Source organism: Micropterus dolomieu, linkage group LG11 (genome assembly GCF_021292245.1).
Source record: "Micropterus dolomieu isolate WLL.071019.BEF.003 ecotype Adirondacks linkage group LG11, ASM2129224v1, whole genome shotgun sequence".
NCBI lineage: Eukaryota > Metazoa > Chordata > Actinopteri > Centrarchiformes > Centrarchidae > Micropterus > Micropterus dolomieu.
In genome coordinates this window covers 20,485,511-20,507,251 of record NC_060160.1, presented here as the reverse complement: position 1 = coordinate 20,507,251, position 21,741 = coordinate 20,485,511, and the positions used below count along the sequence as shown (strand labels likewise).

The window sequence follows — 21,741 nt, the reverse complement described above, 5'->3', positions numbered from 1 at the left end:
GCCCCACCAGAGAGGAGCAAGTCCAAATAAGCTCAAAATGACAGAACGCTGAAAGGGAGCGGCAATAGGGATCCGACCTGTGAGTATCACTACCTAACATTCATGATCAGGCAATGCAATGGATATAATGCACAGGATTTTTATATTATATTTTAAACGGACCATGCAGCTGCAGTTTTCCTGACAGAAATTCCTCCTGTTGGTGGAAACAATTCAGGGTAAATTGCCTAGGCTAAATTTCTTAAAGAAAAAAACTAGTTGTTTCATTAGATTTAATGCAATTTGGAGACAATATCGTAAGCCTCAAACCCTCGACTCAGGTCACCATACATTAATGACACTTTGCAGTCTTGATCTGACATTGTAATCTCTGAGCAAACTGACTGGCGCCAGGGGAAGAATCAGAGGGAGAGACACACAACAGGGGGGTCAAAAGAGAAAAGAGCTCCTACAAATTGCAATAATGAATACCAGTTAATATAGCTTCCCATTATAGCCTAACGTGTCCCTTGTGGCTCTATAACGCGTTATTGAGCCTATAGCTCACAACTATCCAATAATAGAGAGAGATGGCTATCATGCTGCTCATAAACGCATATAATCAGAACAATGATGGTATTTGTTTTAAATTATATTTTTTCAACACTGTCATCACCAGCAGCAGGAGCAGGTGTGTTGCGTTGAGGTTGTTTTCCAGACGTGTTACCATCTTCCTTTATTTAAGGAAGGAAACACTCGTCTGCATGAAGCCACTAATGTAATTTAGCATGGCATGGCAGCAAGTAGCTGCCTACCCTAATTGAGCAACTGAAGATGTGACATGGTCAGCCATCAATTACAGCGACATATCAAGAACACCAATCTCCGGTTAAGTTGATAGCCTGATTGTGATAAATCATTGTTCTTATGCATATTTCATTGCCCGAATTTCCTCTCCCTTTATCCTCAGATACCTGGACTCCGCGGATTTAACGTGAAGTGGTTGGACTTAATTGTTGCTGTGAGAAACAAAACAATGCACGCGTATTCCAAAGTCAGCCATAGTTGTCAGAAAGACGCCGAAACAAGAATCCTAAAAGTAAAAATCTGTTTGACAAGGGGGGTGTAAACCAAGTACTCTCAGTAAAAATGTCATATTTCTATCAAAGTATCAATGTTAGGAAAATCAAGTAATTTCTCACAAGTAACATTTCCTACCTGCATCTATTCCTGTACTTGTCCAGACTTCTGTGCGCCTTTTCCACTGTTTTGGCAGCAGCGGCGTGGTGTCTTTTCAGGGCGAAAAGAAAGGTAGGCCTCGGCCCAGACCTCTAACATTATGTAAATGAGGCAAACCTCTCAACCTTGTGGATTACTGAGTCAGAGAGCAGGACCCTGGTCCACAGACCCTCCACATTAGGATCCCATAAAAATCTGGAGCTGGTTAGCTGCATGCAACGCTTAAGAGAGCTTATAGTCCACATTAATATAGTTGTCAATCTAAGTCAACTTTAACATCCAGTGAATAAAATGTGGCCAAGGCAGCTGGAGCGGCACAAACGGACGCGCCTAGGAACTATGAAGAAGGCCCAGCAAAGGTTTGTTAATACATCGGGCACATTTATAGAGAAGATCATTTAGATTACCAAACCTTTTTGCAGCTGTTTGTGTTAACAGGTATTGGATAAAGCTTGTTGCTGTGTGTTTACAGGATACAACCAGCGTGTATGATACATACTGATAAATACCACACATTATAGTCATTTAATTTATCCTACAGTGATCCTTGCAGCCTCAAGAAGAATAAGTGGTACCCTGCGTGGCGAGGAAAAATATTAGTCACAGAATTACGCACGGGGACCGTGTGTTACTTTGCGTTGTAACTGTCTTGCCTTACCAGTAACTACACGCTTTTAAAATTCTACTTTCTGTAGACTCCTTAATGGAACTCTCAAACTTTCTCGGTAATTTTCCTTGGAAAATATTTCACAAGCTTTTTAGAATTACTTAATTGCTATAGAAATTAAAGCCTGTCATGAAAGAATGACAACCGAGTGTCCCATTATTATATAGGGAGGTGAATGCCAAGCATTCCTTGCCACGTGTGATTAAATCATCCGGTATTGTGCGCATTAATTATAAGACTTATGGGTGCAAATAAAAATGACATTTTCACCAATTTTCCAATAAATTAGGTGGAAACATTCACCGGACCATTTAAGTATTGTTAACCCAAACCAAATAACAACCCATTTATGTATTTTATATTACAGACAACCTTTTTCCAATATCATCACCCCACCCCCTCACCTCAGCAAAGCAAAGTATAGCAGATGGACCAAAGCGCCTGGTTGCTGAATTGCTTTTCTCCATCTCGTCCTTGCTAGTTCAATACCCTGAGAGATGTGGAGAGATGGCTGAAGGGCCAGGGTCCTGACCTGCAACCGCAACCACACACCGGCCAAGCACAAAGCGCATGTTGTCTCACAGCCCTTAAATCTTTAACTTAACTTTCAACTTTTTCCTCTACAAAGCAAAAAAGTAAATACCATAAATGGTGAGGGCTTTCCAGTTTTCTCTTAATTTTCCTCTTCCTGCAGTTTGCATGATTTTTGGCAAGTGAAAAAAGATTAAAGATTAAATGATAATTGCCAGTGCACTACTATCATAAAACCAAAATCCATGTTACATTTTGCGTGCGTAATTTACGCATGCCCTGTGGACATACTTTGTCCTTTGTCTTGGACCCCTCAGTGCACGTCTTAGATATCAAGGGTTATGTTAACAGTTCATCTGTCACTAATTTAAAGAACAGTATGCGCCGTGGGTCTGGTTCCAAAAGAGGTAGACTTAAACAATACAAACAAAACACGCTGGTTTAGTGCGATTCGAAAAAGTGCAATTATGCACTACTGCCTCCTTTACTACTGCGATTGTTATCTCTAAATTAGGGGATAAACATAAATATATTGGATGTGGAAAGAAGTCAAAGCTATGTGAAGTCTTCCAATTATTTTATTATAAACCCTTTAATGTCAGACAACAGAAAACGTGAAAATAATTTCTCATAATTATTTCTTACCAAACAACAAGCGATTTACTAGCGAAAGACATTTAAGTTAATAGCAAAATGTCTGTGGCTCTGAAAGGCGTTTTCTTCCAAGGTATTGGAAGAATTTTTTTCTAGAGTTATTACGCACGAAATAATTTAGTATTCCGTGAAGCAGAAACGAAACACCATTTTGAACTTTGAATACTGACACTGAAACCTTAAATCTTGCAACACCAAGACGCATGAATTGTCTTCTTCAATCCAAACGTTGGATTTAAACCACATCTGTGTTGTGGCCAGCCCAGTGGCTGAATTGGTGTGGACATTTTTGGAGGAAATTCCACACCTGCAGTGAGTGTAGTACCATTTAGATCAAATACTTTCTCTCCTCTTAAATCGCCAAGCAGTGTGAGAGTAAAAAGCGGGCAGGTGCATATCTTTCAGCTGCACTACTTGAAACGGTGCGGTTCCTCAGCTAAGTAGGTTAAAGGTCTTCCCAAGTGGAGAAAGTATGTGACAGGCCTCTTGAAGACCTTATTCTTCTGCAGGAGTTTGCATTCATTCACAATTAATGTCGCTTGATGGACGAAATGATGCTAATAGGGCGCCAAAAACAGAATATGGGCTTTTCTGGGATGCAGACCATAATCTGACAGCTGGGGGAAATGGGGAACTGAACAATTCAAATTTGTAATAGGATTAGAGAAGGTATTCTTTAAGTTTCACTGTATGATGTGCAGCAGCTCATTTACTTCAGTAAGTTACAGTTAAAATTCTAATCAGACACTGGGAACTGCACTGGCTGTGGGGGGAAACCAATCACTGGCCATGTTGCATGTAGACAGCAGAATATTTTTTTTATCATAAACTAATGTACTAACTTTTCAGACTTGTTTAATTACTTGAAGCAGTCCAGTCAAATTGTTAAATTGTGTAAGTTCCTGCCTGTAGCCTGAAACAATGTTCTTTGAGCTTTTAAGCCTCTAAACCAAGGCCACTATAACACAGCCTGATAATAAAATTGTTGAACATGAATATGTCAATCGGTCATTTGCTCTTTTTGAAAGAGGAAACACGACTAAAAATTATTATGTGACTTTATTACTTTGAAAACATCAGTCCCCTCCTTGCTGTGAAATTGAACATTTTGAGCTTGAGACAATTACAAAGGGCAAGCATGTGCTGAAGCCAGTAAATGATGAGGTTCAGTGCAGATAATTTACACTTCCACAGGTGAGAGTTGTTGCTGTAAATTTAGTAGTAGTTTTCCAGATGATTAGACCATATGCCACAAGCTGTCTCTGCACTAATGCAAAAACAAAAGTGTAAGAAAACTACACTGACTTGCTTTATGAGGTACTGTATTATGGTATTATAAGGTATTGTGCTTATCAAATGTTTTTATCCAGATTTCCATTTTAATCATAAGCTGAGACATATAAAGACATATAAATCATAACTAAACCTCCATTCTGTGTAAACTATAACTCAAATACATGCTGGAAAGTATGTTCAGAATTAATAAACATTAACAAGATCTGTTTTAATTAATGGTTGTGAGATTAGCTTTGTGGATCATATTATAAACATGCATCAAATAAATAAATACATATTTGAATACACAAATAAATGAATTCTGTAATTCTATACTAAAGAACCCCCCTAGAAAATTCCACCTTTCTAAAACAGATTTAGCCTGCTGAAATTTTAGGTACTCGGGGTTCTGTGAGTGCCGCTGTCCTCTGCATTGTTTGGAGTGGCAACATTTTAGCATGGCTGCTCTCTTTTGGAACAACAATTAAAAAAACACAGCAGCAGATCAATACGGATTACCAAGGTTCCAAGGGTACCTGGTTCGTCCACTTCTCTGCTGCATTAATTGTGGCAGCAATAAGGGCAGGTAAACAAAGCTGTTAGAGAGTATGGTTGTGACTCAACCACGGCTCACTCTAGCTTTGTCACCCGGTTGCTCATGTGGCAAAATGTCCCTGCCAGTCTTTCTCTGCATCTAGTTGCCTTTGGCAGCCGATTGCCATAATGAGATGTAGTCTGGTTCACAACATGTCCTGAAATTATCTTTTAAATTTATATACAAAATGTGGTTCACTTCACAGCAGAAAACATACTCAACATACATAACATGTTCAAGTACTGACAGGAATCTTGGAAAGTAGGTTTAAACTGTTATTTTAGTTCATGCTCTCTAATAATAATAACTGTTTGATAGTTTGCAATGTGTCTTGTTTCTTTATAATCTTTTGCTATATTTATGTCACACTAAAAGCAGATTGAGCATAAAGTTGTTTTAAAAAAAAAAAAGGATGTGTGAGTTACAGCCATACTGCTACAGTTACAGCCAAAAAATGTACATACTTTCTGTTTTTTTAAACAGGTTATGTGGCAAACTAGCCTTTTCAGGAATGAATTTAATGCACAATGTTTCTTTTCTTTGGTTAATTTACATTATTTTTCCAGGAAGTTTGAGTTTTTATGCTGTAGAAATAGTTTAGTTGGACACTATTGTAGCTGTAAACATTTCACACCATCATGTGAAGTAAAATAAATAATAATAATAATCATCATATGTGGTTTTACACCTGAAATGCATGCAAATAGCTGTAATCTGTATCAAGTGTTTCCTGATGTCCATTTACACTAGGAATTCATTTATTTGGCTTGTTTCATGTTAACTGTCAAGAGATGCATCTTCTTATCAATAGTTTCAGAGCACTTTGAGTGCTGTATGTGGAGACGGAAACTTTTGAAATGGCTTCGCAACTCAACAATGGAAATGTGGACAAAAGCTGCATATCAATGCAGTATTTTTACCTGTCTGTTTATCCCACTTTGGGAGCCTTTTATCCAGTAGGCCACCTGATGGCCTACCATTATTTAGATGAATCCACATAAACACATCCCAAAAGTACTTCAAATTCTGAATGTATTGATCCTGACAGATATAAGCGCATACCACGTGCTACGATTTAGAATATCAAGTCAAAGCCCATTTTTACTAGACAGTGTTAGATGATATTAAAATTGTAATTTTTTACTAATTTTATTTACAGAAAATGAAAAATACCTAAATCAACTGCTACATGCTGTCGAGAGCAAAACATTGTCCTCAGAACCACACAATAAATAGAATGGCATGAGAAATGAATAATAAATGAAAGTATTGGTATGTTATAAATTAGTTTAACAACATATTACTAATGTGTGCTCATGATCAGTATTGTACTGTTTATTTTAGTGATGCATGTGCATGTAACAAAAATAATCATCAGAATATTCTTCACAAATGGTCATTCATTTGTGGACTTAATTCATAATTCTTTTTGTCACCTTATCTTTTAATGGTTTCTATGTTGCCTTGTGTTCATTTATATTTACCTCTGTTAAAAAACAAACAAACAAAAAAAATATTCATATGAGCTCATCAAATAGTACCATTCAAATAATACTGTTTTGTGTGTGTGTGTGTGTGTGGGGGGTTACAGCATTATTTTGTACAGGCAATATTGCATGTTTACTTTTATATTGTTTCTCATATTATTCTCCTAAATGTAGTCATGGTCAATAAGAAACAAAAAGAACAGAACAATCTTTATATATGTGGATTATTTATACTTGGAATTTGGAAATTATTTTGATGTCTGAAATCCTCATTTATCTGTTGACCAAGATTATACTTGGTCAAGCTCACAAAAGGGAATTATTATGGAAGAGTGAGATTTTGCTTTAAGTGCCTCACTCAAAGCCCTATTTGGTTTTCCCATGTTGACTTTGCCAGGCAGAAGAGAATCAAACCAGCAACATTTTAGTTAAATGACTACTGATGCGACCATCAAGCAGTTCTTTTGGCAACAGAAAATTAGAAGTTCACTTAACAGCCTGTATATATTATCAGAGAGATGTATTACAATGAAAACTATGTGCACTAATGCCCCAAAGACAGAGTTAGAAAGTGCAATAACTTGATTATTTAACAGTTGTTAATTTGATAGATGCTTTTAGTCATAGCTAAAGCAGTAATCCTGTGTAAAATGTCAAAATATAAAGCTGATATGTTACCTGTGCAGATTGCGCTGCTTCTCTAACAGTAACATCCATACTCAACGCAAAGGAACTCATATCATGTACACATAAACATTTGTGAGCAATGTACTTCTAAATTCCTTCAATATTTCTTTAGTGGCCATCTGAGGAACTACAGCAGGAAAAAAAATAAAAAGTCACAGTAATGCAGTAAGTCCAGTAATAATAACCACAAAAACAACACTGCATGTGCATTTAGTTTATCTTCACATACTGGTTTACTTTCTCTGTGTTTTCCCGACAACATGGACATCAGAGGGAAATGCATGACAAAGAGAACACTGTCCTGAGATGCAAGAGGCTTTTGTTAACCAAAAGGAGAACTGGTGTTTGTGGCAGATTAAATTTGTTGTTGTTAATGTAGTGAGTGAGCCGGTATCAGTTATGGAGGTTAAAATGACATCAAAACATAAAAATCAACCATCATGAGGCGACATTGTGAATTCTCATCAGTGACATAAATCTGTTGTTAGCTATAACCATGAATTAAGCAACTTTCTAAATTTGTATTTGCATCTCTTTATCGCTTTACCTACGAAAAGAACACCCATGTATTACATAACAGGTAGTTTATAAAATGCTATCAATGCTTAAGAGAAAACAATGTTTTATAATGATACATTTCTCCAAGGTGATATTATAGAACATACTATTTACATACACTGGAGAGGGATTTAGCTCACATGCTAGTCTGTAAATGACAGGAGAATGACATGTTCCAGATCAGTTATCACACCTGCTGTAAACGGTCTATTTTAATAGAAAACATCCTGAATGTGGAAAAGCACGGGTAGTATAATATAGAAAGTAAAAACTATAAATTGTTATGTTAGAAGTGACATGCAGTTCAATTTTATATAGTTTTAAGATGCTCCTGTTTAGTGGTGATGTTAGTGTTGAGTAAATGATCTAACTAGTTTTCATTTTAGTCAACATCTTGTATTCACTGCCAACATCATCATCACATGGAAGTTATTCATTTTACTGTTTAAGGCTGGCATGTTTTTATGTGTCAATATAAGATCATAAAATATTGTACAATAATCATTATATGGTCTCAACTCTACTAGCATAATTTATTATTACTGTACATTTTGAAAGAAACAATTTTAAAAAGGACACATATTCTATTCAGTTTTAGCAAAATCTAAAGTAAATCATTACTGCCATTGTCAAGTCCTAATGGTGGAACCATGTAGCTATGTACATTCATATATTTACATATTTTAGTATTTACCATCGGGTGATTCTATATTTGCATTAAAAGATGTTTTATTATTTTGTTATATGACTTATGCACTTCTACAATTCCACTATTCTTCTTTAGTCCCAAGAATCTTGGGAGTTCAAGGAAGTGTATTTGAAATGTAAATGTCATCTCACTGTCAGCCGATGGTGCTTAAAATAAAATATTCCTAATATGTTTGTTCTGTTGTGAGTGGCTCAAGCTGAGAAATGCAAAAGCCAACAATAAAATCACGTAGATGGGTTTTATTCACCGTGTTTAAATCTCCCTGCATGTGTTGCACTGAGTGTCTGACTTTCTGCTGCTGTACAGTAATAACAAGCCTTCCTGGGGCTAATGGCTCTCGTGTTTGTTGGTTTTGCCTTGTCCTGTTTCAGTGGTTCTCTCTCTCTGGAAGGATGTCAGCTCTCTGTGCCTGGCCATCCCTGAGGACGCTTGATGTCATCTTGTCTACCTGATCATTACACTACCTGCTCTCCTCTACAATGCTGCCCTCTCGCTGCTCCTCCACTTGAAATGCTTGGCTGGCCTCTTCTCTGAAACCATCATGAAATTGTGTGCTAAAACGCTGCAAACTGTGCCTCCTCTCTCCTCCCTCCAGCCATGTGTGCAGGAGCCAGAAAAAGATTCCTCCACTTCGGACGGCTGCTGCTCAGTCAAAGGGAAAACACACAAAACATCCTTCAGCCGTCTGCCACTGCTCACCTCTCTCTCTCTCTCACACAGCTTTTATTTGATGTATTGATGTTTGCAGTGTATGCTATGTTATTCACCACAGCAATATCCAAGTAAATGTAATGGACATATACCCAGTTGTTTAAAACAAAACAGGTAAGTTTGTAGATTCATGATTTATTAAAATTTACAAGTCAGGTTTAACATCATGCAGTTTCACTTACTGTGCTTGTCACTGGGAGAGTAAAGCCTTTTGAATGAGGTTATTTTCTGTTGCTCTAAGGTTGCTGAGGTACCACGGAAAATTCTCTTTTCAGAGTACACTTTACATACACAACAATCATTTCTCCCTGCGTATTTAAATGTATTGTTTTCATGCACCACAAAGAATGGGATAATAAATGCAGTTTTATTTGGGAATATAACCAGATTTAATATTTCATATTTTGTAAAAGAAACATCCACATACTGATTCTTATTCAAGTAGGTCTTTTCTGAAGGTACAATAGACCTTTTTCATGAAAGACACTTTGACGTGTAACAGTAGGAAAAGCGCATGTGAAGATAATAAAATGAATGGTGGTAGAATCCCATTTAGTGCTTTAGTTTCAGGGTCCTTGTATTGTGCATGCTGGCTTGCTGTCACACTGTCATGGCCATTGTTAATGTTGTTAGTAACACCCGTGCTTTTACTCCCATGACAAGTCAAAATATCTGCTGTGAAATGTACAAAGCAGGGTGCAGTGAACAATGCCAGTATACTTGAAAGCAGAAGTCACTGCTAAAATGATGCCCCCAAGATCACGCTATCTGTTGCATCATGGAGAGTGTCCGTCTATGAACAAACATTTTCCTGACTGCGGCTGACTGTGTTCAAGGTCTGTCTCCTTAAGTGTCTCTTACATGCAATTCAGACTACATGCAGCTTCAGATGATCCGGATCATAGAGGAATAAAGAGCAAATGTAAAAATGATGTACTCTGTACATTAAAGGATAGCTTCACACTTTTTAAACTCTGTCTTAAAACAATAGTCAGTTGCCCACAGCTGAAGCCTCATATAAGCTTCTGATAAACTTGGAAATAAATATTTTCACAGAACGAGTAACTTGAATTTGGCTCTCATCACAATATAAGCGCTATGGAAGGACCTCTTACTGATTAGTATGAATAGGAGGAATGATAACAGCAAGAAAACCTGTTTCAATGTTCATGTGGGAAATGATGGGCTATTGTTTTAAGTAACACACTTTTTCAATGGTTATTGTAACTCAGAAAGGTTAGTTAATCTACTACCTTGTCAATTACAGCATTGTCAGTGAGATTACCACATTTTAGTAAAGACTAAGTTATTTTACAGACAGCACCTTATCACATGTACCAGTTGCTTGCATAGTATTTTTTATAGTAGTTAATTTATAGTAGGTAGTTCTCAAGGTCTAGATTGCTCTCTCTCTTACTGCCATTTTGGCAACATACAAGAGCTAATGCTATTCTGAATTCGACAGAAGCATATACGCTAACATCATGTACCAAAAACATTTTTTAACAATTGAATTCATTACTGGTAGGTTGTCTAAACATTGCTGCAGTATCTCAGCAGTGATCTGGTTCACATCCATACAGTGGAGAGGTAGCACACACACAGTGAAGAATCTTGCCTCCTACCTGTCCACTGCACGTTACTGCAGTGCCCTGCTGCTGGACATTGAGTGATGGAGGGTGAAGTGTCATGCTCAAGAGCACCTCAGTGACATTTGCAGAGGGAGATGACTCCTCTAGCTGCAGATTTCACTCCCAGGTGTTCAAAGCTCATCCAGGTACCATAACAGATGTGCTTCTGTAATAGAAGGCTGGCACTAGTCCTAAAATAACAATTTACAAACAGTGTTTTTACAGTAAAATACTTTTTTTAAACAGCATCTCATTAGGTATTATATTCTTCATGTATCAAATTCAAAAGACAAAAATGCATCCCGGTCAACTACTATACTTACTACTCTGGAACTCTCACAACCCATATATTATTCATTCTAACATCAGGTACTATGATTATTTCTACATCAGGTAATTCAAATGAATAAATATATATCATAATGAACCAGCTTACTGTTGGGTGGAAGGCACATGACACAATAAAATCCACTGTTTAATTTAATTACTAGAAGGAAATTAACACTGCACTTAGATAAAGGTATCTTTATGTACTTTATACAAATTTTAGACATGCTATAACATTTTAACCAACATGAGCGATGTGCTGTCTGAAGAATGGTCCATTTAAGTGTGTGTAAGTGAGTGTGTGATCTGATTTTCAATGCTGTAGGTGTTCCTTCTGCGTTGGTTACTGCATAATACTGGTTTAAAATGTACTTCGTATTTCATTTCTTATTCAGCTACGTAACTAACTGCTGTCAGATAAACATGGAATGAAGGGTGCAGTATTTCCCTCTGAAATGTGGAAAATGTCACAAAATTAACATTGCTTGTGTAAATATATTTATTTACAGTATATTATATTTATGTTTTTAAATAAAGACACCTGGAACTTGTTATTTGTGTTCTTTCTTCCTTATGCATGTGTCAAGTACAGATTGTGGTTTACATGAATGGCTTCATAATAATACAATCATTTAGAGGTTTTAATATTACTTAGGTTCTATTTACCTGTCAATATCTGTTAGGTGTGGTGTCTCAAATACTTATGTAAATGTATGGTGCGGACTGTATGGTGTATGTGAGTGTGAAGTCCACATGTGTTCTGTTGTTACTGCAGCCTTATGTGGCACTGATGCCCAAGACAAATTTCCCCTGGGGGACAATAAATTTGATCTTATCTTAATATATCTTCTTTTGTAAATACCTGAAATAAAAATCATAAAATGATTGTAATGGTGGCATTTATTTTTTATTCATTCAGCACATTTTAAAACAAGAAATTGTAACCAAAGTGCTGTACAGATAAGTTAAAAATACATTTAGATAACCTAAAATGACAATAAATACATTGTGAGAATACAAAAAGCAAGGGACACAGAAATCCATGATGTAAAGTAGAATATAAACAATCATGTATTGATATTTACATTTATGAAGACTTGAAAGCTAAAGTAAAAACACTGGGTTTAAAAAATGTACATAAAACATAAAAATGCCTTTAGCAGTGGAAGACTTTGCAGTTTGCGGGGCAACAACGGAAAATGCTAAACTCATTCGATGGGATTTTAACTGAGGCAATGGACTGGAGAGGAGACACTGGATGGAGGATATGAGGGGTTTGATTTGTAGCCATGTACATGGCCTTGTTTCTTGCCATGCTGCTTGCATTTTGAACTAAGTGTGGGTGAGACGAAACTGAATGAGTCTCATATACTGTAAACTGAGTCATGACATAAAAGAAATAAAGCATGTAAAAAATCAGTGCATATCCCTCCTGGATATAAATGCATGTGAATTTCATTAGAATGTAAACAAAAAGTCGTGGGTTTTTGTGCCTTGCTCAGGTGCACTTTGGCAGTGGCAGCCATGAATGCAATACTCCCCTTTTTAATTGTCTCAGCTCGGATTTCTCTCTGTGTTGGTCTGCTGATCAGACAATGAAATAAGGAAGTAAGGGATTTTAAAGATGAATTGAGGCATAAGTTATTTTTTTGTGGAGGATGTGATTTTATTTAATTTGAACCGATTTTATCCCTTAGAGTATCAAACAACCCTAAAGGACAGTGGGCTGATGGAAAGGTGTTTGTGCTACTGTATTGCCTTCGAGTGGATAAAAAAAAAACATGGTCAGCCTATTGTATCTGTGACTACACAAGATAAATAAGTTGAAGGTTATTGCTTTGATCTCACGCATCACAAGAAGTGCAAAGACTGAATGTGATACAGGACAATAAAGTCCGACAGCGCATTGCTCGGTCATATTGAAATACTGTACCTATTCAGCAAAGCAAGTCCACAAAAAGAAACACCATGGAGAAGTATTTTAAAATTTATTTTCCATTCAGGGAAGTTAGCTCCGAAACACATTATAAATTCAACACAGGGTACAAGTGCACAAACACATGATAGGCACAACTTGCTACACATATTTTACATCCTCTTTAAACAGGAAGCTAATTAGGCAACTTGAATTGGTAAAACACATTGCTGCCACACTGTTGCTCTTTGATCATCACGCATGCTGATTGAAGCATGTCTGAAACAGATGACGGCTGGTTGTTATCAGGCTCAAAGCCCCAGGATCCATTTGCAGTTCTGGCATCTCAAGCACCTCATGTTCATCCTCTGAAGAAGGTGAGACAATCCATTAAGTGAAAGGCATAAACACTCAACTCTGGGAACCTGATTGTTGGCGCTGTCCCCCATCCAGCCCCTCTGACTGCAGTGGACTGTGGGTTTTATACAAGACAATTCAAGTCCTAAGATGGAACATTGAGAAAGAGAAGACAAAGGGAAATAAGACCATATGGCATTTTGCACATCATAACACAGCAGCAAAACTTTTAATAGAAGAACTCACAGATCTAAGAGACAGACGACTTTGAGCCGAGCTGGCTCTAAATATTGATTGTCATGCAAGGGACAGAAAATGTTCCTAAGTCCATCAACTTAAATGAACAATATTATCTATGTCATCAAAATGTTATATTAGAAACATGGGCGTTGTGTTTCGGCACATGACATGTTTGTCATGTATTTTGGTCCTCGTTTTTGAGCAGCACAAATGAACTGAATAATTGAAAAAGGGAAATAGTTGCACACATTACAATGACATGGAATAACATTAATATCTCTGATCTTGCGCATAAATTGGGATGAAAACACAAGTTCATGCATCAGTTACTTCCCTCTAGTTTGGTTTTAATTTAGTTTAACTGCACGATGTGGTTAAAATTTTGAATTTGAAAATAAAATGTCAAATCTACATCAAGCCTAACGTACCGCAAGCATCAAATTGAACAAAAGCGGTTGAATGAACATCTTAAAATGCTGAATTGATCCACTAGACAATATGCATGGGTATGCTGTTGTCAATCACTGTTTCAGTCCATTATAAACAGTATCACGAGCACCTCACGTGGTCGGCACTTTTTCTATTCACTAAAAGGTCACCTTGTGTAAAATTCAGATCTTTGCTCGACTGTCAGCCTGCTATTGTCACTGTGTGTAACCATGAGAGTGTGTGAGAAATCCAAACATAACATAGACACTGCAACTTAAAAGTAAATTGATTTACCTTTTTCTTGTTTAGAGTTTCATTCCTTTATATATTGATATGACAGCTCGAGAACTGGTTAGTACAGACAAACTGTAATTTTTTCCATGATTTTTTTTGTTCCAAGACTGCATTGTCTGGCAGCAGAGAAACAAACTTTATTAGACTAACTTTTTTTAAATTTTAAGATGAAATGATCAAATCAAGAATGTCTGTTGACATCCCAGGTCATGGCCTGAAACTACTTAATAGTTTTTAAAACTTTTTCCTTATAAATTAAACCAGCTTCAAAAGTGATGGATGGATATATATATATGTATATATATACATATACTTTTTTCTTCCCCAGTAATACCTTAGTTTGCACACCAGTGAGAGTAGGAGGATGCTGAATTAAACTGTTCTGCCTGACACACATTTAGCTGTTAATAGCTCTCAACAACTTTTTTTACACTGTCACATTCCTTTTGTCATTGACTCTCAGTGAAATAGATGGGGTACCCACTGTTAGATTAAGACTTATTGATGTATACCAAATCTACTAAACCGAATCCACTGTCTGGGTTTCTTACACCTGGTAAGATCTTGTGCTACTGTGTGTGGTGAAGCAATGAAACCAGTATCCTATTGATATATACAGTGTAAAAGAAACTTTCCAGTGTAAATAGTGACCATTGTTTACATGATAATCCCACTCTGCAGAAAAAAGTGAGCAAAAAAACCCCCAGAACAGTATGTGTTTCTGTAGTCCTTTATTTCATTCACAATCAATGTTTACATGGCTGTAGGCATTAAATCCTGGTAGACAAATGGAGTAAGGTACCTGGGAAGAAAAACACCCTCTCTGTCTGAGCACTCTAACGGATCAGATCATCACTAGTTTCCGTACGTACTCTGCAGACTCTGCTGCTTTCCTAATCTCAACATTCAGCAAAGTCAAGAACCTTGAAACTCACTTCTTTTTACAAAGATTACTCTAAACTGGCTGCTGGTCATTTTCAGTACTTTAAACTCAGACCTGCCATTACCACAATTTCAGAACTGCACTATCAGCGTCTCTCTCCCACAGCAAAACACAGTTGCGTGTTCTGTCTTGTCCAAAGAAGCGAGAATTGAAGCTATAAAACACACATCTGTTTATTTCAATGTGAAGCACTTAAAAGGGCTTGTTCACTGACTCTGTTGAATATTACTATTACCACTTTAATATTCAGAAAAGATGCATTAGCCCTGCGTCAGCCTTACCTCAGTTTCAGTCTGATTCAGAACAAGAAAGGAGCAAAAACTCTGCTACCTCTACTTAATACTCCTGACAAATGAAGCTTGTGAAAATGACCTTACATGGAGACAAGGACACTTAAGCAAATGGGTTCTGCATTTTCAGCCGCGTGTTTATGCATGTGAAAGAACAACATGGTACACGGCTGATAAGGAAAAGGAGCCAAAAGCAAGTGCTGTATCGCCTAAGAATAAGTAGCAGGAGAGCAAATTGTAAAAACAATTACAGGATATTGTCAGGATGTTTATTTGCTGGATACATGTAAATGATTCAAATGATACATGTCGTACAGATGTAAAATATGGGGTATATAATACTGCATGACATAATCATTGCATGGCCATAGTTTTATCAGATTGTAAAATCTTCCCCTTTTCAATTCCACACACTAAATTTTGTCTTTTTATTTACCAAACTAACATATTCAAACTAAACTGCCAGGTGAACATCAGGTTTTTTTGTATGGGATCCTCACATAAAATGCAAGCAGATAGTGAGTGATTGCTAATCATTACATCAAATATATGAAATAAGCTATCTACAAAATGTGAATGCATTTGAAAAAATTTAATGAAATGTTGGCTGTGAATTTTATTCCTTTTTTCATCATCTAATAAATAGAATTGTTGTAAGCATATACTGCAATATGTTTTTTCTCTATTAGCCATACATAATACAAATGACTGGTCTTTGCTTTCAAATTGGATACGATTCGAAGGAGAGGTTTTTTAAATTCATGTTATAGATGAACTCAACATGACAGACGTTGGAGATGCTCATGGGTGCTGCAGGTATCTTTCTCTTAAGCTCCACAGAAAACTGTCATCAAGCTGCAGCTCTTCTGTTTCTTCCTTGTTTAAACCCGCAGACACTGGCGCGTGTCAGTCAGCTCTCAGCTCACCAGCTTTTTCTCATGCAGGTGGGAGGCTGATCGGAACAATACCCTGTAGACGCTCTGTCCCACTGAGTAAAACTTGTGGATTTGCTGTGTGGATTCGCTCTGGTTCACACAGCACCATGCACCCTAAAAACACCAACCCGCCACCTACACAAATACACACACATTGCTGATGTCACCAGCAATTATAGAAAGCAGGTTGATAGTTAATTTGGAGATATATTAATGAGATTTTGAGATGACACTTTTTTCATGTCCACATTTGTCTTCCCATAAAACCATTAAGCAGAAGAAATCCTAGACCAGATTTTGAGATATTATCCATTTTGATATCTTCGCTGTTGTAATGTGCAGATTTGCTGCAAGCTGTTTGTTCTTTCTGTGTACCCCCTCCCCCCCACACACACACCAACTTTAATAAAGTGGGCAAAACTCTTGCAGCTTAAACACTTCTTGTCCTCCTCTCTCCCTCCTCTTCCATCCTGTTCAGCCTCCCTCCACCCCCTGCTGCTGCAGCTTTCTAACCCAATGAGGCCCCCTACAGGTGCAAGCTCACTGATGCTGAACTGAGCAGGTGCACAAAGATGGTAGCCTTTTATTTTGTCATTTGACCCATTTTGCAGTGCTTTGCATTATTCTTCTCTGCATGAGGAGATGATGGTGCTCAGGCCCTTTGCAGCCTGGAAAGTAAGTGGACATAACTGTTGGACGTGATAGACATGTAAATAATGCAAGAAAGTAGATTCTAGGTACCAAATATGATTATACGTTCTAAGTATTTTGTTTTGTATTTTAGAGCCATCAGGTCCCATAGATCTACTATTTAAGAAGCTATTTCTTGTCATTCCTGTCATAGAAAAGTAACCCGCTTTCTCTGATCACTTCTAGTAGCTATAGAAGTGAAATGATTCCGTTTTTCATATTGCAGAGGACATTTGACTGTGAAGGACACTGATTGAGTTCAGACTTTTCTTGGAAAACCTCACTTCAGCTCTATTGTTCACTTTCACTGAATTAATCTGCACCATATTTGTCCCCCTATCCTATTGCGCCACACCGTGGAAAAACTCTCTCTCTCTCTCTCTCTCTCTCTCTCTCTCTCTCTCTCTCTCTCTCTCTTTCTCTCTCTCTCTCTCTCTCTTTCTTTCTCTCGCTCTTTCTCTCTAAGTTTGAAATGGAAGCGGCGCTAATTGCCTGTGGACTGTTTACGTTGAGTCTAGTTTGTTTTTCAAGAGCGATATGATTATGCTCTCAAGATCCATAACAATGTCATAAACCGCAATCAAGCACTTAAAAAGACAGACAAGTTTGTTCATTAAGGAGAAAAAGAAAAAAAAACGCGGTAATTTCAGCAGTTGGAATATAATTTTGTTGCAGTAATTTGTAGTGCCGGAAATAGATCAAGTTGGACACATTTGCAGGTAAAAGCTGCATGACGCCAACTGAAGACCTCTGCTTCCATCTTGTGGCAGCTTGGCGCAACAATTCCCGCCTCTCCATCACTGGCTCTCTGTTTAATATCGACACTGTGGCGAATCTAATCTGGATCTCCTTTAAGGCAATAAAACCCAGATAGCTTCCTTTAAATGAAAAAGCACCGCTTTTTTATAGCTTTGAAATCCTCGTTTATTTGGAGATGTGCATGATAGAAAAATGATTCATGTCGAGGTTCAAATGTGCAGGATGACGAAGATCCATGGTGTCCCAAGTGCATATTTCCTCAAGTATTGTATTCCAAGGTATATAATAGTGTTATCCACGCAGGTTGAACTGTGTCGCACGCCAAGATGCTTGTTTTAATGTCGCCTGCTTTATCCCTTCAAGCAGCCAAAAGCAATTTCCAATAAATCTGACCCTGTTGCTGAGCTGGTAGAGGAGTGGTGTAATTTTCTGGTGCGTTAATGACAAAACACTGGTGCAAAGCGAATATTGTTCAACGTTAAAGTTTATCATAAAGGCTTTTACACAGCTAGCATTTTTTATTTTGCTTCATTTGGGGGGAGGGCACAACAGAGAATGACTGGATGCACAAATAAATTATTTAGGCGTTTAAATCTACAATAAATTTGTAGACAAACAGGCTCAATATACTTTAGAGTCAGATTCGCAGGGTCATGAAAAAACACAGAATGTATAATAAAATACAAAAAAATATGTAGAAATGTAAATGTACAATAAATATGATACTTAGAAATACTAGAGCCTTCTTCATGAAGCCATTTCTAGTCTCTCCCATGGCAGTAGATCTTGGCGCATTAGTCCACTAAACACCTGCCAATATCCCCTGTTTTTGTTCCCATGGAAAAACATCTGCATCCCACAGCGTCACTTCCAGATCATCGGATTCACAATAAAATTAGAATGCAAATGACAGCATCAACATTTACCTCTTAGATTAATTAGTCGTACTATTTGCATATTTCTGTAATTGCCACCCCCATAAAAAAAGCGCCTTGGCATATAACTTACAGTCCTACGCTGGCGTAAAAATCCAGTTTTGTAAAATCCAGTCTTTAACTGATGCACAATGTGCACAGTAGCTCAGTTTTACACCTGACGCGGAAATCTATAAAACGGACTCTGATGGGTGCAAATGGTGTCAAATATTTTTTCCATGTGTCTGTTTTAGAAATGGGCCCACGCATACCAGTGGGACTCAAAGCAAACAAGGAAGAACACTGTCTGGTATTAAAAATAGTTTTTGCGCTGTGACGAGCGACTTTTGAGGACAGACAATAATCAGCCTTTCAGTTTGGAGAATTGGGGATAGAGCGAAAAGAGAGATGAGAAGGCTGTTGTTGGCATAGCTCTATCAAGAAAGAAGGACTCCCTGTTATCTGTGAATGGGGCGTCTTTTTTTGACCAGAATAGATATAGCACGAATTTTTAATTCGTTTTTCTTTGAGAGACAACAATGCTTTATTTGAAAGCTTGGTACAATTTAGGGTTTGTAAGAGATCCTTTTCTCCTTGTCCGAGCCCAGCTGCCCATATGGGATACAACGTGTGCAGCAAAGATCACAATGGCACCAAGTGACAGGCAGGACAAAAAGCCCAAGGATGCATCTCCCTGACTCTGAACAGCACCAAGAAACTCTGTCAGTCTCTCTATCTACACTGTCTGCGTTCCCACTCCTGCTACTCGTTAACATGCACGCCTCTAACATCCAGCAAAACCAGGCCTGGGCTTTTGTCTCTGTGTTGTGTTGTGTACTGTATTATGCAATTATAGAGTCACAAAAACGCCTCATGAGAGAGGCTACATCTGAGGGCAAAGAGTCTGGCCACGAAAAGGTCTGCATTTTTCTTTATCTATGGGGTTTTAAATATATTGGTGTTGTCTTAAGACTAGTTAAATGTGTTGAATTTTATTTGAAAGAAGCAAGAACATCAACTAGAGTTCAGCTAAATCCAATCACAGTCAGCCAATCCTTAATCGCCGCCTTTGGCAGTTCACTTTTTAATTCCCGGCTCATAACATATTTCTCCTCACGTCGATTCCCTCTAACATGGGACCATTGGCTATAAGGAACGCTGCGTATTTCTTGTCTATCGACAAAGACATAAAAAACAAAATCTATGAGCTAATAGCTGATTTATTTGATCAACAAGCTCAACCAGTGTTGAGACACAAACCGTTTCTGTCAGAGACAAATTGAGTCTGTATCGCCCACAAAAGCAGTAGCCCCTTGAGACTCAATTCTGTAAATAATTAGCAAATCTACCCAATTTGGCTGTTTGTTCAGTGATGATAGGGGCGACTCTAACATCTGTTGTGAGATTTTTGTCCCGGGACAAACAGAATGCATAGATTTTTTACTAGGTTATCATATTTACCCAAGATATTGACTGGAGTCTGATAATCCGCAGTGCGCTGCGGATCACTAGGGAGCCATTTGTGCTTGTTTTGGTTCCACCTTAAAGAACACAGTGACTAATAGGGCTAAGTATATTTTAATGTGGAATATCATTACTAACACGCTATATGATCAGGTGAAAATAACTTTATTGGGCGGTTAAAGCCCATCTAAGACGTGCGCATTTTAGGTGAGCGTTGGCAGTGGTTAAACAAAGAAGGCTGGTGAGTCATTGATTATTCCTGCACTATTTGCAGTTTAGCGCTTAACAAGATAACAAAAAAGCATTGCATTAAACGATTTTCCCCCACAGTCGACCACTTTACACCCAAGGCTGGGAGTGTTTGGGGATGCTGACAAAAAGGAGTGCTTTTGACTCAAAAGCTTCTTATGTGGAGAAGCCCTCTTATATTAAGTGAGTGGATTTTAGTCCCATTTCACAAGTGACTTTAGGCTCTTTATTAGTAAGGTGTTCGGATTCAGAAAAAAATATTCTCTGGATTAAATTTGCTTAAAAAGAATGAACTGAAGTGCGCTGGAGATTTATTCCCAGAGTCAAGCTCTATTCTGTGCCACAATATAGTGTTTGGCTCCTCGCCTCCCATTATGATGTTTAACGATGTCTTTCAAAGATGATCAAATCGAAAAGGACACTTATATAAACCAAACCCCCATTTCAGAAACACAGCATTTTATTTTAAAATCCTTATAAAAAATTTGGGATGCTTAGCCATCACCGCGCGGCCACACTGTTATTTACGTGTGATCTGACACGGCTGTCCTGCCGTTTTGCTAAAATTTGTAAATATATATAAGCCGATCCTCAGCTTTACGCTCTCGAAAGCTCCCTAGGTTGCAAACATTTGCCACAAAATATTTACAGGAAATAAAAACAAAAGGAAAATAGCTGAAAAGTTGCCAGTGTTTATTCATGGCCATAAATATTTTTTCGGTCCATAAAAGAAGCAAGAAATTAAAATTTCTATAATTATAAAGTGGTTCGTACGTGCTGATAATAACACGAAGGGACAAAAGGAAAAAAAGAGGAAAACATCTCTACAACCAACACACAACATACTTTACAAAAAATTTCACAAGAAGAGCATTGACATTCTTAATAAAATCTATAAGGGAGAGGTTTGGACCCAGTTCTCTTAACGAAAACATGTAAACACGGCGCACACATGAGCCCCGAATAAAAATGGTAGTATATATATGAGTCAAGCTGCAAAAATGAAAAGTCTTTTGTTTTTTGTGTTTTATTTTTTTCTTTGCTTTGTGGTGAAACTCCCTATCGTGCCTCCAAGCCAAGTCTCTATAATTTCTCTCACCAAGTCCACTGTTGCGTTTGCACCAAGTGATGTGCTGTGGGGAACTGTGGCGTGGCCGCGGCGCTGTACTGCGCGTTATACTGCATGTGTTGGAGTGACTGGGCACTATAAGC

The 21,741-nt window shown here is 37.7% G+C and overlaps 1 protein-coding gene across 1 annotated transcript in view; it reads right to left on the bottom strand.

Annotated features, from left to right (window-relative positions):
- Positions 1 to 21,624: 21,624 nt before the first annotated feature.
- Positions 21,625 to 21,741, bottom strand: part of nkx2.2a (NK2 homeobox 2a) — a 1,525-nt gene continuing 1,408 nt past the window's right edge. The window contains exon 2 of the mRNA XM_046063461.1: positions 21,625 to 21,741. This exon is cut by the window's right edge and continues 440 nt beyond it. Coding sequence (XP_045919417.1) covers positions 21,625 to 21,741 — 117 coding nt within the window.